At 53.4% G+C, this 23,657-nt stretch overlaps 1 protein-coding gene across 11 annotated transcripts in view; it reads right to left on the bottom strand.

The window, feature by feature from the left end:
• The window catches only part of CNOT1 (CCR4-NOT transcription complex subunit 1), a 1,684,613-nt gene that overhangs the window by 614,123 nt on the left and 1,046,833 nt on the right, over nucleotides 1-23,657 (bottom strand). For all 11 annotated transcript variants that reach the window (XM_086945302.1, XM_086945307.1, XM_086945301.1 and 8 more), the window contains one exon: nucleotides 14,894-15,033. In XM_086945302.1, coding sequence (XP_086801428.1) covers nucleotides 14,894-15,033 — 140 coding nt within the window. The remainder of the gene's footprint in view (nucleotides 1-14,893; nucleotides 15,034-23,657) is intronic.

Here is a 23,657-nt window from a genome sequence, read left to right as displayed (position 1 = left end):
GAGGCCATCATGCCTATCAGTTGCATAAACACTCGGGCTGGGAGCGAGTGTTGGGGCCTGAACCTTTGGATCAGCGTCTGAATGCTGTTTATTCTGGCAGAATTTGGCTGTGCTTTTGTTGCCAGAATGTCTATCGTCGCTCCCAGGTACTGTTGTACGTGGGCAGGCTAAAGATGGGACTTTAGGTAGTTCAGCGAGAAACCTAAACTGTGCAGGAGGTGAATATTGCGTGACATGTGGCTGGCACATTGCTGGGCTGACTGCTTGTATTAGCCAGTCGTCCAGATATGGATAGACATGAATATGCTGTCTTCTGAGATGTGCAGCTACTGTCGCTAGGCACTTGAACACCCTTGGGGCTGTTGTCACCCCAAAAGGAAGGACTTTGAATTGGTAGTGCTGATTTTGTATTGTAAACCTGAGATATTTCCTGTGTGCCGGGTGTATTGGTATATGGAAATATGCGTCTTTGAGGTCTAGTGTTGCGAGGAAGTCTCCTTGACGCAACAGTGGTAATACCTGCTGTAGAGTGAGCATGTGGAAATGCTCTGATAAGATGTATTGGTTTAGGGGCCTGAGGCCCAAAATTGGTCTGAGAGACCCGTCCTTCTTGGGGATTAGGAAGTACAGTGAGTACACCCCTGTACCCTGGTGTTCTAAGGGTACTACTTCTAGGGCCCCTTTTTGTAGCATGCTGATGACTTATTGCTGCAATAAGTGTAGGTGTTCTGCGGACATAGGACGGTGTCTTGGAGGTATGTTGGGTGGTGTGGAGGTTAATTCTAGGCAATAGCCATGCTGGATGATACAAGTCACTGTTTGGTATTGGTAGAGGATCTGGTGGTGTTATTCCCTCGTCCTCTACCCTTGTTGTTATTGCCACGGTATCCACCTCTACTGTTTTTGTTGTAGGTGTTTTGCGTGTTCCCTTTGTTGTATGAGGTTTGCTGTTTTGAGCCTCCTCTTGCAGCTCCTGTTGCCGGAGCGACGAAAGGAGCCGCCTCTGTATTGTTGTGAGTGCAAGGCTCCCATAGACTTGGCTGTCTCGGTATCCTTCATCTTGTCTAATATTGTGTCCACATCTGGACCAAATAAATAATCAGGGTTTACAGGTTGATTGAGTGAAGTGCTCTGAACCTAATTTTTAAACCCAGAGATGCGGATCCACGCATGTCTTCTGAGCATGACACTGGTATTGATAGCCCTGGCTGTTGTGTCTGCCGCATCTAGCGCACATTTGATGGAGGCGTTAGATATTCTCTTTCCCTCTTGTATTAGGAACTCTGCCTGTTCCTTATACAGGTCAGGTAGATGCTGGAGAATTTGCTCTAGTGTGTCATAGTGTGCCCTGTCATATCTGGCTAACAGGGCTTGTGTGTTTGAAATTCTCCATATGTTAGCTGCTTGAGCAGCTACCCTTTTGCCTGAAGCCTCCAGAATCTTAGACTCGTTGTCTGGAGGTGGAGCCTCGCCAGTAGTCTGAGAATTAGCACGTTTACGTGCATTGGATACTACCAAAGCGTCTAAAGGCAGCTGTCCCTTGATGTATGTAGGGTCCACTGGTGCTGGCCTATATTTCCTCTATATTCTGGGGTTAATGACCCGTGCCCTGGTTGTTTCCTTAAATATGTCCCCTGCGTGTTTAAGCACCCCTTTTAACATTGGCAATGTTTTGACTGATCTTTCAGAAGTGTTGAAAGTGTCAAAGAGGAAGTCTTCCTCAATGGGGTCTGCATGAATCTCCACGTGGTGATTGTATGCGGCTCTTTCTATCAATGCATTGAAAGCAGCTGTGTCCTCTGTAGGCGAAGTCTTAACAGGGTATGCAGTATTGTCTGGAATGGGCTGAGAGTCTCCAGGATCTACAGGGTCAGTCCATGGTTGATTCTGGTTGTCCTGGTCATTGTCCATCGGATAATTGTACTGTTCATTATCCTCATAGTCTACATCCTCATCTGTGCGTTTGGGAGAATATGTATAAGTCTCTTGCACATGTGGTCTGATAGGCTCATAGAGAATTGGAGAAGTAGAAGTGTCTTTTCTTGTTGAGTGGTATCTTATAGGTCTCAGCGTAAGTGTCTGGTCTGATTTTCCTCTTATATAGGGTAACTCTGCCAGTATCGGGGTCAACATACCGTTTTGACTGTTCATCTGTTGAGGGCGCTTGCTCTTCAGGTGCTTTAGCTCTTTTCCCAGTTATCGCTTTTTTGTCTGTGTCCGTTCGATTTCAGTTGTTGGTTCGACCGCTCTTGGCTTCACGTGAGTTGGAAGTCCGAATTTTATCGGTCCGAGGGACTTCTGTGTTTCAACAGTCTTTTTTGTCTGTATGAACTTCTTCGGAGCCGTAATTGTTATCGATCCGACTGTTCTTGTCTGTTCAATAACCAACTTTTGGCCTTGTGTCGTCTTCGGAGCTTGCTGCTTCGGAGCTCTGTTTTGCTGTCTCGGCTCGACGGACCCCTTCGGTTCGATCCTTGCCTTCGGCTCGAGTGTCTTTGTGTGCACCGGCCTTGGTTTGTCGAATTTCTCATGTAGGAGAGTAGGGTCTGCAATCCTATGATCACCCAGATTTTTTGCTTTTGTTTCACTGGTTTACGACTTTCTCTGGCTGTGGGCCTGCTAATCAGACCCACAGCCTAGCTGTTCTCTCACTAAATTACAACGTGAACCTTAGGTGCATTTACCAATTGGTACTTGGCCACCTTATCAGACCCTGTAACTCAAAGCATAGGTGTACCCAGGGCCTACCAGGGGCTGAAGCATGTATTATGCCACCCCTGGATGGCCATCTAAATCTGACACAACTGGTTGCACGACAGCTGGGGCAAGGTGGTGTAATCACCCTTGGCTTTAGATATAGTATACCTATATCTAACCCTAAAAATGGACACACAGATTCCTATCAGTCACTCCTATGGCAGGCCTTGACAATCCTGAAGGCAGAGTGCTTGGAATCGTGCGAGATGGTGCTCTGGCATGAGCTGAGCCCGTTTGCAGCTTGCGGAACCAAGTCCTAATAGCTGTTCCATGATAACGCATACTATATACTCTTAAGTGCATTATAATCCTCGCGGTTAAATGCTAACTTTGGTATTGCTTTATCAAAACATGTCGAGTAAGGTCTCATACGAATTAGAATACTAACCCCTCGCCAATTCTGGCGACGGGGTTAGCATTCCACCCTTCTAGAGGGACACGACATGTATGTAACTATGAACCCCGGTTAAAGTTAACTCAAGCCTCAGCATCACAAAATGGATGCTGCCACCACAGACACGAGTCTGACCCCCTGCAGCTGGGAGTCCTTCCAGCGAGGGGAGCTTGGACAAAGGGTTTCCTGTCAGGGGCGGTGCTAGCACCATCCCAGACAGGGTTTTGTGTATCCTGGGTAGGCAGGGCTTTACAGGAAGGTGACTGCAAGTGGCACCCCGGTGCTCACTACGCATCTGCCGGCTAGAACCAGTTCCAGGGGCACACAAGCCCCTGGCCTGGGGAAAGTCCGGCATGGGAGAGGGGTGTAACCACCCCCCTTCCTGGTCCCACCCCTAGGGCAGGACCTAGTCGCGTACCCACCCCTTTCTTTAGGATAAAGGCAGGAGCGGGGACCCTTCCAAATTGGATCATCTTTGAATCAAGAAACTACTTTCTACGAAAGGAACTCTCGACTTCTTAAGATTTCTCCCTTGTGGCTAAGGAGTAGTCACCCTGCATCCGCAGGCACCATCTAAGAACTCTGCGGTTTGCTGCACGTCCTTCCTCCGGAATCCGACTGACCAGCTCGACGAGACCCGGCTTCCCTGGCACCTCTGACCTCTACCTACCTCTACAGCTAAGCTGAGAACCGTAGGTGCGACGAGACCTCGAGGGACCGGCCATTATCAGAACTGCACGACTTCTATCCAGCACGACCGCCGAGGGATCCTCTGGTGAGTGCTTTGGGGTCCGAGAAGCCCAGACCCTGAGCAGCTCCAGCACCGAAGTCCAGCCCCCCAGCATCTCCACGATCTGCGCGGGGCCCTTCTGCTTTTTGGCTGCTCACCGCGTTGTCTGGCTACTAGCCCGCTGGCTTGTGGCCTTCCCGACGACGATCAACGACAACACTGCTGGTCTGGTTGCTCCAGACTGGCCCTTGCACCCTTCCAAAAGAGGAGCACCCCGGACCCTCCTGGTCCACTCCAGACGCCATTTTAGGTCCACCGCGTGGGCTTGAATTTGCCAAGACTTGTTGCCCCAATCCTGGGTCCAGCGACGTCGACAGCATCAACCATCGTGGGACAGCTCGCACCTCCATCCTGGTCGCCGACAACGCCTCCTGGTCCGTGAGACTGCAGAGCCCAGCGGCGCCCAACTCACCTGGTCGAGGTGACTTCGCCCGGTGCCCACACAATCACTGGCTAGTGATTAAGAACTTGGTCCCCTCTGCTTTCAGGTGTCATCCATCTTCGATCCAGGCTTGGATCACTCGAACAATCTTCACTGGTCGCCTGCCAGCAACTTCTTTCTTCAGGCTCCTGGTTCGTCAACGAGGATTCCCGACGTCTCTTCAGACCTATGCAGCCGCAACCCCTGGGCTAGTTAACTTCGGCATTTCGGTGCCCCAGCATAGCCTCACTATCCAAGGGTCCAGATCCACTGTCGTTTTCAACCTACCTTATCGGGTTCGCCCGAGAACATTAACGCACAAGTTACTACTTGTGTAACGATATATCTGTAAGAGACATTAGTTAGTGATAGATTCCTTACCTTAGAATATCCCCAGGCGTCAGACTGGATCCGGAAATTTTTTGCGTAGCAATACCCCTGCGCGCTGGTAGGCGTCGTCTGCGGCTCCGCGTCCGTCGTCGGCGTCGTGAGCGCCGGGATGACGTCGTCGGAGTATATAGACGGCGCCCATGCGCGCTGACGTCAGTTCTGATAACACAGCTTTTCCGCGCCAGATACGCAGAGCCATGATAGAACTAACACTGGTGCCATGAAACTAGGGCCCTGAAAGGGGATGACCTTAACCCTAAATATCGGTTCGCAGAACGGGGAGGATGGGAGGGCGGTAAGGAATCTATCACTAACTAATGTCTCTTACAGATATATCGTTACACAAGTAGTAACTTGTGCATCTGAAAGAGACACGTTAGTGATAGATTCCTTACCTTAGAATAGATACCCCAGCAATACCAACCCCGGTGGTGGGTCTGCGAACCAATATCACACCAGAAAGTCCTGGAGGACGGAACGGCCAAAGAAGCCATCCCTCCGGACTTGACTGTCCAGGCAGTAGTGTCTTGCGAACGTGTGCAGCGAGGCCCACGTGGCTGCCTGACAGATGTCCTGCAGGGGGACACCGCGGCCCAGGGCAGTTGTCGTTGCCGTGGCCCGAGTGGAGTGAGCCCGCAATCCAGCCGGGGGCTCCTTCCTCGCCATGGAGTAGCATGCTTGGATGCACAAGATGATCCACCTGGAGATGGTCCTCTTGTGTACAGCCTTTCCCTTCTTCGCGCCTACGTAACCAACGAAGAGTTGGTCATCCACCCGGAATTGGCGAGTGCGGTCTAGGTAGTAGGAGAGCGCACGTTTTGGATCCAGACGGTGGAGCCTCTCCTCCTCTTTCGAGGGATGCGGAGGCGGAAAGAAGGTGGGCAAGGTGATGGACTGCCCGATGTGGAAGGCCGTGACAACCTTGGGCAGAAAGGAAGGTCGTGTACGCAACACCACCTTATCAGGATGAACAGACAGGAAAGGTGGAGAAGAAGAAAGAGCCTGGAGCTCACTCACCCTCCTGGCAGAGGTGATGGCAACCAGGAAGGCCGTCTTTAGAGTAAGGAGACGAAGAGGGCAGTTATGAAGTGGCTCAAAGGGAGCACACATCAGATAGGTGAGAACAAGATTCAAGTCCCACTGGGGCATCACGAAGGGAACAGGAGGGAACATGTGCGTGATGCCCTTCAGAAATCTACTCACAATAGGGGACTTGAATAAAGAAGGCTGATCTGGTAGCCTCAAGAAGGCTGAAAGAGCAGAAAGGTACCCTTTAAGAGTGCCCAGAGCAGAGCCCTGCTGGGCAAGGGAAAGAAGAAAGAGCAGCACTTCCGAAAGGGGTGCAGAGAGGGGATCCACAGCCTTTGCTGCGCACCATGCCACAAATCTATTCCACCGGCAGGCGTATACCGACTTCGTGGAGGGACGCCTGGCTGCCAGAATGATGTCACAGACTTCGGGAGGCAAGTCAAATGGCCTCAACTGCCGCCGCTCAATCTCCAAGCTTGTAGGTGGAGACTGGACAGGTTCGGGTGCAGGACCGTCCCCTGCTGCTGCGACAGAAGGTCCTCCCGAAGAGGCAGACGAATCGGGGGATCGACTGACATGCTGAGTAGCTCGGGATACCAGTATCTTCGTGCCCAGTCCGGAGCCACAAGGACGACCTGGGCCCGGTCGCGCCTGATCTTCTTCAGCACTCTGGGCAGAAGTGGTATAGGCGGAAAGGCGTACAACAGACCGCAGCTCCACTCGCGACGAAAAGCGTCTCCGAGCGAGTGCCGCCTTGGAAACTCCAACGCGCAGAACTGCTGACATTGCGCGTTCTCTTCTGTGGCGAATAGATCTAACCAAGGCTCTCCCCACTGTCGAAAGAGACCTTGCGCCACGTCAGAGTTCAGACGCCATTCGTGATCCATCATGCACCGGCGGCTGAGTTCGTCCGCCCTGGCATTCAGAGAACCTGCCAGGTGTTGAACCACCAGAGTCACGCCCTGATGTTCCAGCCACTGCCAGAGGCGCAGAGCCTCCTGGCAAAGGGTCCACGACCCCACACCGCCCTGTTTGTTGCAGTACCACATGGCGGTGGTGTTGTCGGTGAACACTTGCACCACACTCCCCCTGACAGAGGGGAGGAATGCCTTCAGTGCAAGACGAATCGCCCGCAGCTCCAGAAGGTTGATGTGGAGCCGGGACTCCGCCGGAGACCAGAGGCCTCTGATCTCCGCCTCTCCCATGTGGCCTCCCCAGCCCTGGAGGGACGCGTCCGTCACAACTACGTGCTCCGGCTGGGGTAGAGAGAGGGGTCTGCCACTGACCCAGTCGCGGTCCGTGAGCCACCACTGCAGTTGCTTCGCAGTGCCCTCCGAGATCAGGACATGATCGGACAGGTTGCCCTGATGCTGGGCCCACTGAAACTTCAGGTCCCACTGCAGAGCCCGCATCCGCCACCTGGCGTGACGCACCAGAAGGATGCAGGAGGCCATCAGTCCCAGAAGCCGCAGCGTCAACCTGACCGAGACTCGGGATAACGGTCTGAAGACAGGAATCAGAGCCTGAATATCCCGAACCCGCTGCTCGGGTGGGTAAACCCGAAACTGCGCCGAGTCGAGAACCGCTCCGATGAAAAGGAGCTTCTGAGAGACAGGTGTGACTTCGGCACATTGATGGAGAACCCCAGCAAGTGCAGGAGGTCGGCCGTAGTCTGGAGGTGGGTGACGACTGTCTGGGGCGAGCCCGCCTTCAACAACCAGTCGTCGAGGTAGGGGAAGACTGACACCCCTTGCCTGCGCAGATGGGCTGCGACCACCGCCATCACCTTCGTGAACACCTGTGGGGCGCTGGTAAGGCCGAAGGGGAGCACGGTAAACTGAAAGTGCTCTAGGCCTACCGTGAACCGCAGGTAACGCCGGTGGGCCGGCAGGACGGGGATGTGGAAATAGGCGTCCTGCAAGTCCAACGCTACCATCCAGTCTCCTGGGTCCAGGGCAGCCAGGACCTGAGCCAAAGTGAGCATCTTGAACTTCTCCGTCCGGAGGAAGCCGTTGACGTTCCGCAGATCCAAGATAGGGCGTAGGCCCCCTTTGCCCTTCTTGGGTACCAGAAAGTAGTGGGAGTAACAGCCACGTCCTACTTCTGGCCCAGGAACGCGCTCGATGGCCCTCTTGGCCAAGAGGGCCGAAACTTCCTCTTGCAGAAGTTGCAAGTGATCCCCCGACACACTGTGGTATTGAGGTGGCATGGATGGAGGGGAAGACTCGAAGGGGAGGGAGAAACCCCTTCGGACAATTTGCAGCACCCACCTGTCCGAAGTGACTGTATGCCAGTGGGAGAGGTGATGGCGAACCCTGCCTCCCACAGGCGTCACATGGGCCTGAAAACTCGGACTAGGAAGGTTTTGAGGCAGGGGCTGCTGAGGGAGGTGTGGACTGGCCTCGCCGCTGACCCCGACCACAGCCGCGGCGGTTCCCACGTCCGCCACCGTGCTGCTGGATATTTTGCGTCGTGTGGCTGGCGGTCCGTGGTGGGGCGCCCCTTCCGTGGCCACGAAAGGAGCGAAAGGCACCCGATTGCTGGCGTGGGGCCGTAAGGCCCAAGGACTTGGCCGTGGCCCTGGAGTCCTTGAAACGTTCCAGCGCATGGTCTGCCTTGTCGCCGAAGAGGCGACGGCCATCAAACGGCATGTCCAGGAGGGTGGCCTGGACATCGGCCGAGAAGTTGGCGGACCTCAACCAGGCGTGGCGTCGAACCGCCACCGTCGTTGCCATCGCCCTGCCCAGTGAGTCCGTGGTATCCAGCCCACACCGGATAGAAAAACGTGCCGCATCTCGGCCGTCCGCAAGGGTTTGGCTGAGTTTAGCCCTGACCTCCTCAGGGCATTGTGGCAGCACCTCCGCAACCGTGTCCCACAGAGTGTGGGTGTAGCGGCCCAAGAGACAGTTGGTGTTCACTGACCGTAGCCCTAGGCTCACAGACGAGAAGACCTTCTTCCCGAACTGCTCATATCTCTTGGATTCCCTGTCGGGCGGGGCCGACGGGAATGCGGTCTGGGAGTTGGAGGCCTGGATGACCAGACTCTCGGGGGTGGGGTGGGTGGACAAAAAGCAAGGGTCGCCCGGTGCCGGGCGGGGGGTAGCGTCTGGCCACGTTCCTGTCCACAGGGGGGCCTGTGGCGGGCTTGGACCAAGTGCCCAGAAGAACGTCACACAAGGCCTCGTTGAACGGCAGGAGGGGCTCCGCGGAGCCGGACTGCTGTTTGAGGACCTCGGTGAGGAGATTAGTCCTCACGGCCGCGACGGGGAGCTGAAGGTTTAAGGCCTTAGCTGCCTTCGTCAACACTACACTGTAAGCAGAACCCGCCTCCGAAGCCACAGTCGGGGGCGACGTAAATCCAGTGTCTGGCGAGGTGTCAATACCACTGGCCTCCCCAAGCTCATATGTCCAGTCCTGATTCGACTAGCAATCACGTGCCAGAGGGTCTTCGGACCCCTCCCATTGCTCCTCGTCACCTGGCTCCTGGAGACCAGGATTAACAGCCAGGGCCTCCTCGTGGAGATAGAACTCTCCGAAGGCCGACGGAATCGGCGCCCAGCGGCGCCCCTCCGACTCCTGAGTAGGACCGTAGGAAGCATTGGGGTCGGCAACCACATCGGCTGCCGGGGACGACACCTATAGGGACGGCGCCGGCGAGGTCGTAAGGTCGACCGGCGAGGGTCCCGGATCCGGAGCCGGATCCAGCGAGGTCGCGCGGCGCCGGGACCGAAGTCGCCAGCGGCGCCGGGCCCGAAGCGCCCGACGTCGTCTGGGCCGAAGCGCCCGACCCGGAAGGACCTCCAGACGGAGCCGATCGGCCCGAAGGCGCCACGGGAACCGACTGAGGAGGGAGGGCCCTCATGGCCATGAGGTACCTCTCGACCTCCTCCTGCGACGCGCCGTGCCCAGGGACCCGAAGGTGTGGGGCAGGCGGCGACGCTTGCGACTCCCGCGGAGCCGCGTGGGCGGTGTCGCCCGAGTCCCCGGTCGCATCGTGCGAGGGGCGGGTCGGAGGATCGATGGTGTCGCTCCGACCTCTCATGCCTCTTACCTGAGGACTTGGAACCAGACGATCGGTGTCCACTCCCGGAACGTCGATGACTCCGACCTCGCGACCTGTCCCTCGACCTCCCGTGGGACCGGGACCGGGACCTGGAGCGGCGCGGGGCCGACTGCCTCAGCTCGAGACGCTTGCGGGACCGCTCCCGCCTAGCCTTCGACGTCAGGGCCCGGCAGTCGGAGCAGGTTCGATCGTCGTGGTCGAGGCCTAAGCACTTCAGGCACCGGCGATGGGGGTCCGTGACCGACATGAGTCGGCCGCACTTCGAGCAAGGCTTGAACCCGGGCATCCCTGGCACCGATAGTCGAGAATCGACTAAATAGAGGATCAAAAAGATCAAAAAAGTTTTCAGTCAAAAAGTGACTGGGGTAGAGCTTCTTCCGGATCTGCGCTAGCTGGCGCGGAAAAAAGAAGAACTGACGTCAGCGCGCATGGGCGCCGTCTATATACTCCGACGACGTCATCCCGGCGCTCACGACGCCGACGACGGACGCGGAGCCGCAGACGACGCCTACCAGCGCGCAGGGGTATTGCTACGCAAAAAATTTCCGGATCCAGTCTGACGCCTGGGGATATTCTAAGGTAAGGAATCTATCACCAACGTGTCTCTTTCAGATTTTGCTTTTACTAGCTCCCATAGACTTTGTCCCGCATCCCGCGTGAGAGTGCACACTCTGCACCCGAGTCCCCTAGGCCTCCTACTAGTAATCTGAAGGTTCAGTAACGTAGTCCTAGCGATTCCAAAGCCTCTTAGTCCAGTACTTACCTGCTAGTAATTTCGCATTCCACTTTCATAGTATATGGTATTTCGTGCCCCTCGGGCATTTGTGTAAATTGTGCAACTTGAAGTATTTTCGTAAGAGTTTTGTTGTGTGCTTAGTACCCTGTCCTCATAAAGAGTACAGGGCTGTTGTGTTTTAAATAAATACCCTGTTTATTTTTATAACACTTGTGTGGTGTCCTTTCACTTGGTGTTCAAGGGGTATATGTGATGGTATAACAGCTGGCTTAACACGCCCTCTAGAGTTTAGCCCGAAGACTACTCGTATCCACGCTACTAGGATAGCTGGTCTATAAGGTTGACTTACAACCAATCACCATTAGGGTTGTTTGGACTGATACAAAGTGCTCACTAGAATAGTGATTATATATCAGGCCAACTTCTCACATGGTTAGACAACAGTATTCTGTTTGAGTCCCTTGTTTGTGTTGCTTGGTGTCGACATCGATCTCGTCTGTTCGACGGGCTTTAGCTTAGGCGTGGACATGGGTGTACTGGCTCTCGGCTCGACAACCCTTATATGCGACCCAGCAGGGTCGACGACCATTTTCTTTTTGGTCTGCTCCGATGGATCCAAACCTCTTGGTCCGAAGACAGTAAAGTCAATCAGTTTCGGTTTCTGTTTTGGTTCCATCACTTTCGGTTTTGATTTTACCAAACTATGGTAATGTTGCACCGATGGCTCTTGTTTTATATTCTTAGCCGGGCTGAATTGCGGGGCTATAGAATCGATGTCATGATCTTGGCTAAGGCCTTCCGGCGATGCCTCGACCTGAGCCTCTGGAAGCGTAAATGTACTGGGCTCCGTACTCACGGTTGGCACAGTGTCCTCGACGGAGTCGTCCTAGACGGCTCCGATGCCTGGATCGCCATCCCCTACCTCGACGATGTCTTCTTCGTCGACGTAGTAGTTGGAGTCATGTTCTGACCCCTGCTCCGACTGCTGATCTGAGTCTTCAGCTTCGACAACCTCTTCGTAGTCTTCAAAGATATTTTCGGGTCAGGCGCTGGCTTCTGCATCGTCTGCCTCGCTGCTCGTCGCATCCGAAGTGTCTTCTTTGATCGAAATTGTGCACAAGCTAAGCAGTCGGCTTCATTGTGTTCAGGAGATAAACACTTGTTACACACAGGGTGTTTATCTATGTGTGGATATTTTGAGTTACAGTTGAGGCATCTTTTGAATGGACTTCGCTCCATCAACTATCGGTCCCTTGGTGTCGAAAAGGCCACGCGGCCCGATTCGACGTCCTGAGTAGAAAACAGGAATAAAGTTGTCAGCACCGATCGAATAAAAATACCGACAACCCTGAAGGCCTTTTGGCCTTTTATAAATTTTTTATTCGATTCCGAACTCAGAGTTAAGAATCCCTTCTCTGGGACCAGAAAGTAGTGCGAATAGCAACGACCTACTTCTGGGACAGGAACAAGCTCAATGGCTCCCTTGGCAAAAGAGCCGTAACTTTCTGCTGGAGAAATGCCAGGTGATCCTCTGACATGAGGTGGTACTGCGGGGCATGGCTGGAGGGGTAGCCTCGAAGGGGAGTTAGTAGCTCCTTTGGACTATCTGCAAAACCCACCTGTCTGACGTGATGGGCCCGTAGGGGAGGTGATGGCAGATCCTGCTGCCCACTGGCGATTGATGGGCCTGAAATGTCGGACTAGGAAGGTTTGGAGGCAGATGCGGGGGGGGGGGGGGGGGGGGGGGGCGGGATGGATTGGCCCGCACGCTGGCCCCCAGAAACACAGCGGTTGTTCACATGTTCCCGGCCGCGCAATGGTTGTGGAACTTGCGTCGACCTGTGGCGGGATGTAGTGGGGCACCCCTTCCGTGGCAAAAAGCAGTCTGCGCAGGGTGGTTAGAGAGGCCCAAGGACTTGGCCCCAGAGTTCTTGAAACTCTAGAGCGTTGTCTGCTTTGTTGCAAAAAAGGCGGTGGCCATCAAAAGGCATGTCCATTGGGGTGCTCTGAACATCCCCAGAAAAGCCAGTCGATCTCATCCAGGGGTAGCATTGAAGGGCTGCCGAAGTGGAAATCGTCCGGTCTGGAGTCTCAACGGTATCTAGCCCACAGTGGATGGTAAACTTTGCTGCGTCCCTCTCTGCGGCAACAGACTGGGAGAATACGGCCCGGGCCTCCTACGGACACTGAGGCAGCACTTGCGCAACTGTGTCCCACACAGAGTGGAAATAACGGCCCAATAGACATGCAGTGTTTGCCAACCGCAGTCCCAAGATGGCGGAAGTAAAAATGTTCTTCCCAAAATGATCCAGCTTCTTGGCTTCCCTATCCGGTGGAGCGTTAGGGAATGCATTCTTGGAAGTAGAGGCTTGGATCCACCAAGCTCTCAGGGGTGACGTGTTGGGAGAGGAAAGTGGGGTCACCCGGGGCCGGGCGGTCAAGTCAGGGGCATCCTATTCATGGGAGCCCCCTTGTTGGACCTGGACCACCTAGGTGCCTAAAGCGATGTCAGTGAGTGCTATATTAAACGGCAGCAGGGGCTCTGAAGAGCTCGCTTGGGGTTGAAGCACCTCTGTCAGGAGGTTAGTACTGACAGCCACTGTAGGGAGCTAGAGTTGGAGAGCCTCGGCCGCCCATTCGCCACACCACTGCATGGAAAGCTCCCTCCTCCGTAGCCATGGTAGGAGGAGACAACCTGCCAAGGTATGGGAAGGTATCGAGGCTACTGGCATCCCCAGGTCCTCTATCCAGTCCGGGTCATAACCCAACTGGTCGGTCAGAGGGTCACCAGACCCCTCCCAGTCCATGTCCTCTAGGTGCCAATCTGGCCTAAAAGGGACCCCAGGAGTGAACAGGGGCACAAAGAAACCACTACGCCCCCGATCCGGTGTAGGGTGACGCTGGTCTGGCTCCATGTCCACATCAGGATGGAGGCCATGGTCGATGCCGGCCAGAGGCACAACCGGTGTCAGGTGCGGTGCCAAAGGATCCGGTTTCATGCCTGGATCAATGTGGGCCCTGCGGCATCTGGCAAGAGCCGCTGGCAGGGAAGGCCTATAATCCCCAACAAAGGCTGCGGGGCCTGAAGGCACACCAGCAGAGTCGGGCTACCCAAAGATGGCATGCACCGCCTCATAAAACCGACGAAGCTGGGCCCACATACCTCATCGTGTCAGCCGACCGTCGGGGAGAAGTCGAAGAGCGACTTCCTCGACTTCTTGTGCTTCGACTTTTCTGACTCAGAGTGCGACAACTTGGATGACTAGTGGTGATGGCTCCGCAACTGGTCTCTCAACCTTCCTCACAACCGGGACCTCGAACAGCGCGGAGCCGACTGCCGGTGCTCAATAAGCTTTTGGGACTGCTTCTACAAAGACTTTGGAGCCATGGTCCGGCAGATGGAGCACAACTTGGGGTCGTGGTCGCACTGCAGGCAAAAGAGGCACAGGCGGTGCAGATCTGTTACCGACATCAGTCAGGTAGAGGAAACGCAAGCCTTGAAACTAGGCATACCTACGCCCACCAGGAGTCGGTAGGACTCAAAAAGACTTCGACAAAAGTTGCTAAAAATTTGCAGTCAAAAAGCGACTGTAGGTACCGCTCTCTCCAGATCTGCACTGGCTGGTGCGGAAAAAGGAGGAACTGACGCCAGCGAGTGAGGGCGGCGTCTAAGTAGCTACAGTGACGTCATCCCGGCGACCACAATGCCAACGACTGAGACAGAGCCGACCGACACCACCTATCGACACGCAGAGGTGCTGCTGATGAAAAACGTTCCATATCTAGTCTGACACCTGGGGGTCATTCTAAGGTAAGGAATCTAGAACTGTTTCTTTCAGATGTGGACACATTCCAAAACAATTAGTTAGCAAATCATGTATAGTGCAAGAAACATACATATCAACTGTTACTAAACATTCACAAAACACAGCTCATAGATTGAGATGGTTCATTTATGGAAGTCAGTTTTTTTTTGTTGCACCACAGCGTAACCTGTGCTAATCCGTAGCACAGGTTTAAAAAATGGTGCTGGCTGGAACAAGCAGTACATAATACTACAGATTAGTTCGACCACAGGTATCAAATAAGAATATAGGCACTCCTTTCAATATTAAAATAAACTGAGGGACTGCACAATAGGTTTCACAAACTAATCCAGTCTAGTAGACATCTGAGCAGTAAACATACGTTTTAAATTAAGAAGCAGAACAATTTAATGCACTTTATCAGTGTTTTACCTGGAGACAGGAACGTTTCAGAGTGTAAGATTATTGTATCAAATTCATACTAACACCTATTCAAACAGTACACACCGTGTAATTTGCTTGTTGCACCACGGGGACCCATACGCACGGCCATCCTGCAGGGCTTTCAAAACAAGGAGATGGCACTCACGGTACCGGAGTGGGTCTGCATCTGCTCCACTGGTTGCATCCAATAACCCTTCCACAGCCTAAGACAAAAAAACAAACCATTATCTGATTTAGAATGCAAAATGGTCAATACATAGCCAAAAATAGAACAAGTTACCTACATTTTGTAACACTTTTCCTGGTGAATACTCGAACAGCCGTTTACTCACCTTGAAATATTCCCCCAAAAACCTCAACCCGCCCCAGGCGCCAAACTGGATACAGATTTTATAGCAGTACTCTTGCACATCATGTGGCTCCACAATGGTTCAATACAGCCAATACAGGCAGTCGTACATAAGCACCACCACTGTTTGCTGCTATCGTTTCGCTTTTCACATCCTCAAACAAGCATTAAAAATGCAATAAGTCTCGCCTTTCATTGAGTTAAAGCCATTTGCTTTGCTATACAATACCATTAGCAAAGACATTGGCTTTAACTTAAAGGAGAGACCTATTGCATTTTAATTGCTTATTAATTTCTGTGCTTGTTGCTTTTATCACTTTACCAAAGTCTGGTAAACCTAGGTTTTTTAATCTGTGACCTTTTCCATACCACACATTTGCATGCTATCTGTTAGCGCTGAATCAGACAGTAACATCAAAAAGGTTAAAAATTTAATCTAGTTAAATGTCTTTGCTACGTTAAAACAAACACTCTGGGGGTCATTGGAATATGTTGTTGTGTGGCTGATTTCGGCTGCTGTTTCTTTAAAGAAAGAAAAAAAAAGCTTTCCAGAAGCTGGGCTTGCACAAACAGCTGACACGGTTGTTTCTGTGCAAGTTGGTAAGATTACAGAGGGAAGGAAGGGTTGCAAAGAACAAGTTGCTTACCTTCGGTAACACTTTTTCTGGTGGATACAGTATCTGCCTGTGGATTCCTCACCTTGTGAATATCCCCCTGCATCAGCAACGTTCGGAAAATTCTTTTGTAGCACGCCGGCGTGGACGACGTCACAGGAGCACGGCATCGCGCGCGACTCCGACTGACTCCTTATTAGGCCTACGTCTGCGTGATGACATCAGTTCCGCCCTTTTTTTCCTGTGCCTTCGAGGCACCCGGACGGACCAATGACAGCAGACATATACATATACAATGTACCCAGTACATAATATCCCAAAAATACACAGTGTGTAGACAATGCATGAAAAACACACAGTATATATATATACACACACACACACACACACACACACACACACACACACACACACACACACACACACACACACACACACACACACACACACACACACACACACACACTTAAACATTGCCATAAACTCAGATATAGAAGAGTGCACAACGGGGAGGCGGTGGGCATGTGAGGAATCCACATGCAGATACTGGATCCACCAGAAAAAGCGTTACCGAAGGTAAACAACTTGTTCTTCTGATGGATACATCTGCCAGTGGATTCCTCACCTTGTGAATAGATTCCCACAGCAGTCCCCACTCTAGGAGGAGGGTGTCCACTCCTCTATACCAGAAAATCTTGAAGGACAAAATGGCCGTCCCTCCTCACCTCGCTATCCAAGCAGTAATGCTTTGCAAAAGTGTGGAGGAAGGCCCATGTTGCTGCTCTACAAATGTCCTCTACAGGAACACCCCTAGACAAAGCAGATGTTGATGACTTTGCTCTAGTAGAATGAGCCCTTATACCCCCTGGAGGTTCCTTACCAGCCAGGGCGTAGCAAATCTTGATGCACAGTATGATCCATCTTGACAGTGTGCGCTTGTGCACAGCTCTTCCTTTCTTGCAGCCAGCAAATCCAACAAAGAGCTGGTCATCCACTCGATAGTCTTTTGTTCTATCAAGATAAAAGCTCACCGCTCTCTTTGGGTTGAGACGGTGAAGACGCTCCTCCTCCTTGTAAGGGTGAGGGGGAGGATAGAAGGTAGGAATGGTAATGGTCTGTCCTAAATGGAATGGAGTAACCCCCTTAGGCAGAAAAGCAGCCCTGGTCCTAAGAACCATTCGTTCAGCATTAATGGTCAAGAATGGGGGCTTTGAGCTGAGAGCTTGAAGCTCACTTAACCTCCTTGCCGAGGTAATTGCGACAAGAAAAACAGTCTTAAAAGACAAAAGTCTCAAAGGACACCTGTGTAAAGGTTCAAACGGAGAACCCATTAAATATGTAAGAACTAGGTTCAAGTACCATTGAGGCACAATAAAGGGAGTAGGAGGAAACTTATTTGTTAAACCCTTTAATAATCTCAATATAATAGGAGATTTAAACAAAGATGGTTGATCCGGTAAACAGATAAAAGCTGATAAAGCTGATAGATAACCTTTTACCGTAGCAACAGCAAAACCTTGCTGTGCCAATGAAAGAGCAAATTGAAGTATGTCTCACAATCGAGCTCTCAATGGATCAACAGAACTCTCCCCACACCAGGATACAAATCTAGACCACCTATAAGAATAGATGGACTTGGTGGAGTCACGCCTGCCGATAAAATGACATCCACCACATCAGGTGGGAGAGAAAAGTAATTCAGGTTGCCCCGTTCAATCTCCAGGCATGAAGGTGTAAGGTATGGAGGTGGGGGTGTAGAACCTGCCACTCCATCTGAGAGAGGAGGTCTGCCCTGAGAGGGAGACGGAGCGGAGGGCACGAGAAGAGATGGAGAAGATCTGTGTACCACACCCTTCTTGGCCAATCCGGGGCGATCAATATAACTTGGGCCCGGTCTTGACGTATCTTCCTCAGAAACTGAGGAATCCAGGGTATGGGAGGAAATGCGCAAAGGAGTTGTGAGCCCCAACTCAACTGAAACGCATCCCCCAATGCTCCTTTCAGCGGAAACTGGAGACTGCAGAATGACGGGCAGTGAGCGTTCTCGTGAGTGGCAAACAGGTCCACCTGAGGAGTTCCCCATGTCCGAAAGACATGACGAACTACCTGTGGATGAAGCCTCCACTCGTGATCGGCTGAAAACTGCTGACAGACTGTCTGCATAAATGTTCAGTACTCAGGCCAGATTATTTGCCACTAGACAAATCTGATGTTCCTGAACCCAGGACCAGAGACGCAGAGTCTCTTTGCAGAGACACTGCGACCCCACTCTTCCCTGTTTGGTTTGTTGACATACCACATCGCGGTGGTGTTGTCAGTCAGGAAGAACCTACCGACCGCAAAGGGAGGGGAGGAAGGCCTTGAGTGGCAGACGTATTGCCCGCAATTCCAAAAGGTTGATGTGAAGAAACCTTTCCTCTGGAGACCAAAGACCCTTGACCTACAGATCCCCCAGATGAACACCCCACCCTAGAGTGGATGCATCAGTTATCACTGTGGCCACTGATGGAGGAGTTTGGAAAGGCTTTCCTTGAGACCGATTGCCTTCAACTCCCCACCGAGACAGATCCGCTGCAGCTTCTGTGGAGATCCTCACTGACTCCCCGAGATCCCCTTGGTGATGATACCACTGCCTGCAGAGGCACCACTGGAGTGCCTTCATGTGCCAGCGTGCATGGTTGACCAACAGAATGCAAGAAGCCATCAGACCGAGCAGACGAAGGACTTTCAGGACTGGAACAGCAGCTCCATTGTAAGATAAAGGAATCATTTCCTGTATATCGTGAATCCTTTGAGGTGGAGGGAATGCACGACACACAGTTGTGTCCAGTACCGCACCTATGAACAGGTTGCGCTGGAAGGGCACCAGGTGAGATTTGGGTACATTTATCGAAAAACCCAACCTGAGCAATAACGGAGTTGTCTCTTGCAGATGATGGAGCACTAGCTCTAGAGATTCTGCTTTGATCAGCCAATCGTCCAGATAAGGGAATACTGGAATCCCTGACCTTCTGAGATGTGCAGTCACCACACCCATCACCTTGGTGAAGACTTGAGGCGCAGTAGTAAGACCAAACGGTAGAACCGCAAACTGGTAGTGCTGCGATCCCACCGTGAAGCAGAGATACTTTCTGTGCGACTTCAGAATGGGTATAAGGAAATAAGCATCCTGTAAGTCGATCGACACCAGTCTTCTTCCATCAGCGCTTGAAGAACCTGCGCAAGAGTGAGCATCTTTAACTTCTCATGCTTTAGGTAACAGTTCAAGATACTGAGATCCAGGATTGGACGAAGTCTGCCATCCTTCTTGGGAATCAGGAAATACCGGGAGTAGCACCCCTGACCCTTTCCTGCTCCGGAACCACCTCTATCGCACCCCTTTTGAACAGTGCTTTTACTTCTTCCTGAAGGAGCAACAGGTAGTCCTCCGAGCAAAAACCTTGGCAAGGAGAGTAATTTGGGGGAAATTCCTGAAAGGGAAGAGCATACCCATTCTCTATGAGATCGAGAACCCAAAGATCTGATGTAACAGATTCCCAATCCCGTAGAAAATAAGTAAGCCGACCCCCAATAGGACCCGCATGATCCGGAATGGCTGATCTAGGGCTGCTTTGCTGTTGTAGGTGTGGGGTGGTAGAAGAGGAGGAAGTGGAGGAGGAGGAGGCTTGACGCACAAGTTACTACTTGTGTAACGATATATCTGTAAGAGACATTAGTTAGTGATAGATTCCTTACCTTAGAATATCCCCAGGCGTCAGACTGGATCCGGAAAGTTTTGAGTAGCAGTACCCTTGCGCGTCGGTAGGCGTCGTCTGCGGCTCAGCGTCAGGCGTCGGCGTCGTGATGACGTCGGAGTACTTAGACGCTGCCTCCGCGTGCTGACGTCAGTTCTTAGCCACAGCTTTTCCGCGCCAGAAGCGCAGAGCCATGACAAAAACCAACACTGGTGCCAAGAAACTAGGGCCCTGAAAGGGGATGACCTTAACCCTAGTTATCGGTTCGCAGAACCAGGAGGATGGGCGGGTCGGTAAGGAATATATCACTAACTAATGCCTCTTACAGATATAGCGTTACACAAGTAGTAACTTGTGCATCTGAAAGAGACACGTTAGTGATAGATTCCTTACCTTAGAATAGATACCCCAGCAGTACCATCCCCGTGGTGGTGGGTCTGCGAACCAATAATCACACCAGAAAGTCCTGGAGGACGGAACGGCCAAAGTAGCCGTCCCTCCGGACTGGACTGTCCAGGCAATAGTGTCTTGCAAACGTGTGCAGCGAGTCCCACGTAGCTGCCTGGCAAATGTCCTGCAAGGGCACACCTCGGCCCAAGGCAGTTGTAGTGGCCGTGGCTCGAGTGGAATGAGCCCTCAGCCCAACAGGGGGTTCCTTCTTAGCCAAGGAGTAACACGCCTGGTTGCACAAGATAATCCACCGGGAGATGGTCCGCTTGTGCACCGCTTTCCCTTTCTTAGCGCCCGCGTACCCAACAAAGAGTTGATCATCCACCCAGAACTGTTGTGTGCGGTTCAGATAAAATGAGGGCGCACGTTTTGGGTCCAGACGGTGGAGCCTCTCCTCCTCTCTCGAGGGGTGCGGAGGCGGAAAGAAGGTGGGCAATGTGATGGATTGCCCAATGTGGAAGGCCGTGACTACCTTGGGAAGGAAGGAGGGCCTTGTCCGTAACACAACCTTGTCCGGATGGACTGAAAGGAAAGGAGGCTTACAAGACAGAGCCTGGAGCTCACTCACTCTCCTGGCAGAGGTGATTGCAACCAGGAAGGCAGTCTTCAGAGATAGAAGGCGAAGAGGACAGTTGTGAAGTGGCTCAAAGGGAGCGCACATCAGAAACGTTAGAACCAAGTTCAAGTCCCACTGAGGCATCACGAAGGGAACAGGAGGAAAGGCATGAGTGATGCCTTTCAGGAATCTGTTTACGATAGGGGACTTGAACAAAGAAGGTTGGTCAGGCAGCCTCAGAAAGGCTGAAAGAGCTGAAAGATAGCCCTTGATAGTGCCCAGAGCAGAGCCCTGCTGGGCAAGAAAGAGAAGAAAGAGGAGAACCTCAGAGAGAGGGGCATTGAGAGGATCCACAGCCTTTGCTGTGCACCATGCCACAAATCTGTTCCACCTGCAGGCGTATACCAACTTAGTGGAGGGACGCCTGGCTGCCAGAATGATGTTGCAAACTTCAGGAGGCAACGGGTGGAGGACCGTCCCCTGCTGCTGCGACAGAAGGTCCTCCTGAAGAGGCAGACTAACCGGGGGATCGACTGACATACTGAGTAGCTCGGGATACCAGTACCTTCGTGCCCAGTCCATAGCCACAAGGATGACTTGTGCCCGGTCGCGCTTGATCTTCTTCAGCACTCTGGGCAGAAGTGGTATAGGCGGAAAGGCTTACAACAGACCGCAGCTCCACTCGCGACGAAAAGCGTCGCCGAGCGAGTGCCGCCTTGGAAATTCCAACGCGCAGAACTGATGACATTGCGCGTTCTCTTCGGTGGCGAATAGATCTAACCAAGGCTCTCCCCATCGCAGAAAGAGGCCTTGCGCCACGTCCGAGTTCAGACGCCATTCGTGATCCATCGAGCACCGACGGCTGAGTTCGTCCGCCCTGGCGTTCAGAGAACCTGCCAGGTGTTGAACCACCAGAGTCACGCCCTGATGTTCCAGCTATTGCCAGAGGCGCAGAGCCTCCTGGCAAAGGGTCTACGACCCCACTCCGCCCTGTTTGTTGCAGTACCACATGGCGGTGGTATTGTCCGTGAACACTTGCACTGCACTCCCTCGGACAGACGGGAGGAATGCCTTCAGAACCAGACGAATCGCCCGCAGCTCCAACAGATTGATATGGAGCCGGGACTCCGCCGGAGACCAGAGTCCTCTGATCTCCGCCTCTCCCAAATGGCCTCCCCAGCCCTGGAGGGACGCGTCCGTCACAACTACGTGCTCCGGTTGGGGAAGGGAGAGGGATCTGCCGTTGACCCAATCGCGGTCCGTGAGCCACCACTGCAGCTGTCTCGCAGTGCCCTCCGAGATCAGGACATGGTCGGACAGGTTGCCCCGGTGCTGGGCCCACTGAAACTTCAGGTCCCACTGCAGAGCCCGCATCCGCCACCGTGCGTGATGCACCAGAAGGATGCAGGAGGCCATCAGCCCCAGAAGCCGCAGCGTCAACCTTACTGAAAATCGGGATAACGGCCCGAAGATCGGAATCAGAGCCTGTATATCCCGAACCCACTGTTCTGGCGGGTAAACCCGAAACTGCGCCGAGTCGAGAACCGCTCCGATGAAAAGGAGCTTCTGAGAGGGGCACAGGTGTGACTTCGGTACATTGATGGAAAATCTCAGAGGGTGCAGGAGATCCGCCGTAGTCTGGAGGTGGCTGACGACTGCCTAGGACGAGCCCGCCTTCAACAACCAGTCGTCTAGGTAGGGGGAAGACAGACCCGTAACCTGCGCAGATGAGCTGCGACCATCGCCATCACCTTCGTGAACACCCGTGGGGCGCTGGTAAGGCCGAAGGGGAGCATGGTAAACTGAAAGTGCTCGAGGCCTACCGTGAACCGCAGGTAACGTCGGTGGGCCGCCAGGACGGGGACGTGGAAATATGCGTCCTGCAAGTCCAACGCTACCATCCAGTCTCCTGGGTCTAGGGCAGTCAAGACCTGAGCCAGTGTATGCATTTTGAACTTCCCCTTCCGGAGGAAGCCGTTGACGTTCCTCAGATCCAAGATAGGGCGTAGGCCCCCTTTGCCCTTCTTGGGTACCAGAAAGTAGTGGGAGTAGCAACCATGTCGTACTTCTGGCCAAGGAACGCGCTCGATGGCAGCCTTGGCCAAGAGGGCCGAAACTTCCTACTGCAGGAGCCGCAAATGATCTCCCGATACGCGGTGGTATTGAGGTGGCATGGCTTGAGGGGTCGTCTCGAAGGGGAGGGAGTAGCCCCTCCGGACGATCTGCAGCACCCACCTGTCCGAAGTGACTGTGCGCCAGTGAGAGTGGTGATGGCGAACCCTGCCTCCCATTGGCGTCACATGGGCCGAAAAGCATGGACTAGGAGGGTTTAGAGGCGGATGCTGTGGGGGCAGGTGTGGACTGACTCCGCTTGTTCCCCCGACCGCCTCCACGGCGGTTTCCACAGCCGCCGCCGCGCTGGACGACAGTTTGCGGCGAGTGGCTGGCGGCACGTGTAGGGACGCCCCTTCCTTGACCACGAAAGGAGCGAAAGGCACCCATTTGCTGGCGCGGGGCCGAGAGGCCCAAGGACTTGGCCGTAGCGCTGGAGTCCTTAAAGCGCTCAAGCGCGTGGTCTGCCTTGTCGCCAAAGAGGCGACGGCCATCGAACGGCATGTCCATGAGGGTGTTTTGGACGTCTGCCGAAAAGTTGGCGGATCTCAGCCAGGCATGGCGTCGTACCGCCACCGTCGTAGCCATCGCTCTGCCCAGCGAGTCAGTAGTATCCAGTCCACACCTGATTGAATACTTGGCTGCGTCTCGGTCCTCCACAAGGGCTTGGCAGAGTTTGGCCTGTACCTCCAACGGGCACTCTGGCAGCACTTCCGCCACCGTCTCCCACAGAGAGTGGGTGTAACGGCCCAAGAGGCATGCGGTGTTGGAAGACCGCAGTCCCAAGCTAAGGGAGGAGAAGATCTTACCATAGTTCTCGTACCTCTTGGACTCCCTGAGTCAGCAGAGGGCAGCAGAGAGCTGAGCTGAGAGCAGAGCAGAGCGAGCGAGCGGCAGATTCTAACGGCCGGAGAACGCTGGAGAACGCCAGAAGTGTTGTGCGGTTCCGAAAAGCCGAAAGCAGTGCTCTGCGCGCCCCCCCCCCTGGCCAGGGGGACCGGGAGGATTAAGA

Source organism: Lissotriton vulgaris, chromosome 12 (assembly GCF_964263255.1).
Source record: "Lissotriton vulgaris chromosome 12, aLisVul1.2, whole genome shotgun sequence".
NCBI lineage: Eukaryota > Metazoa > Chordata > Amphibia > Caudata > Salamandridae > Lissotriton > Lissotriton vulgaris.
Note: the sequence above shows the minus strand (reverse complement) of the source record. Positions and strands in the feature narration are given on the sequence as shown.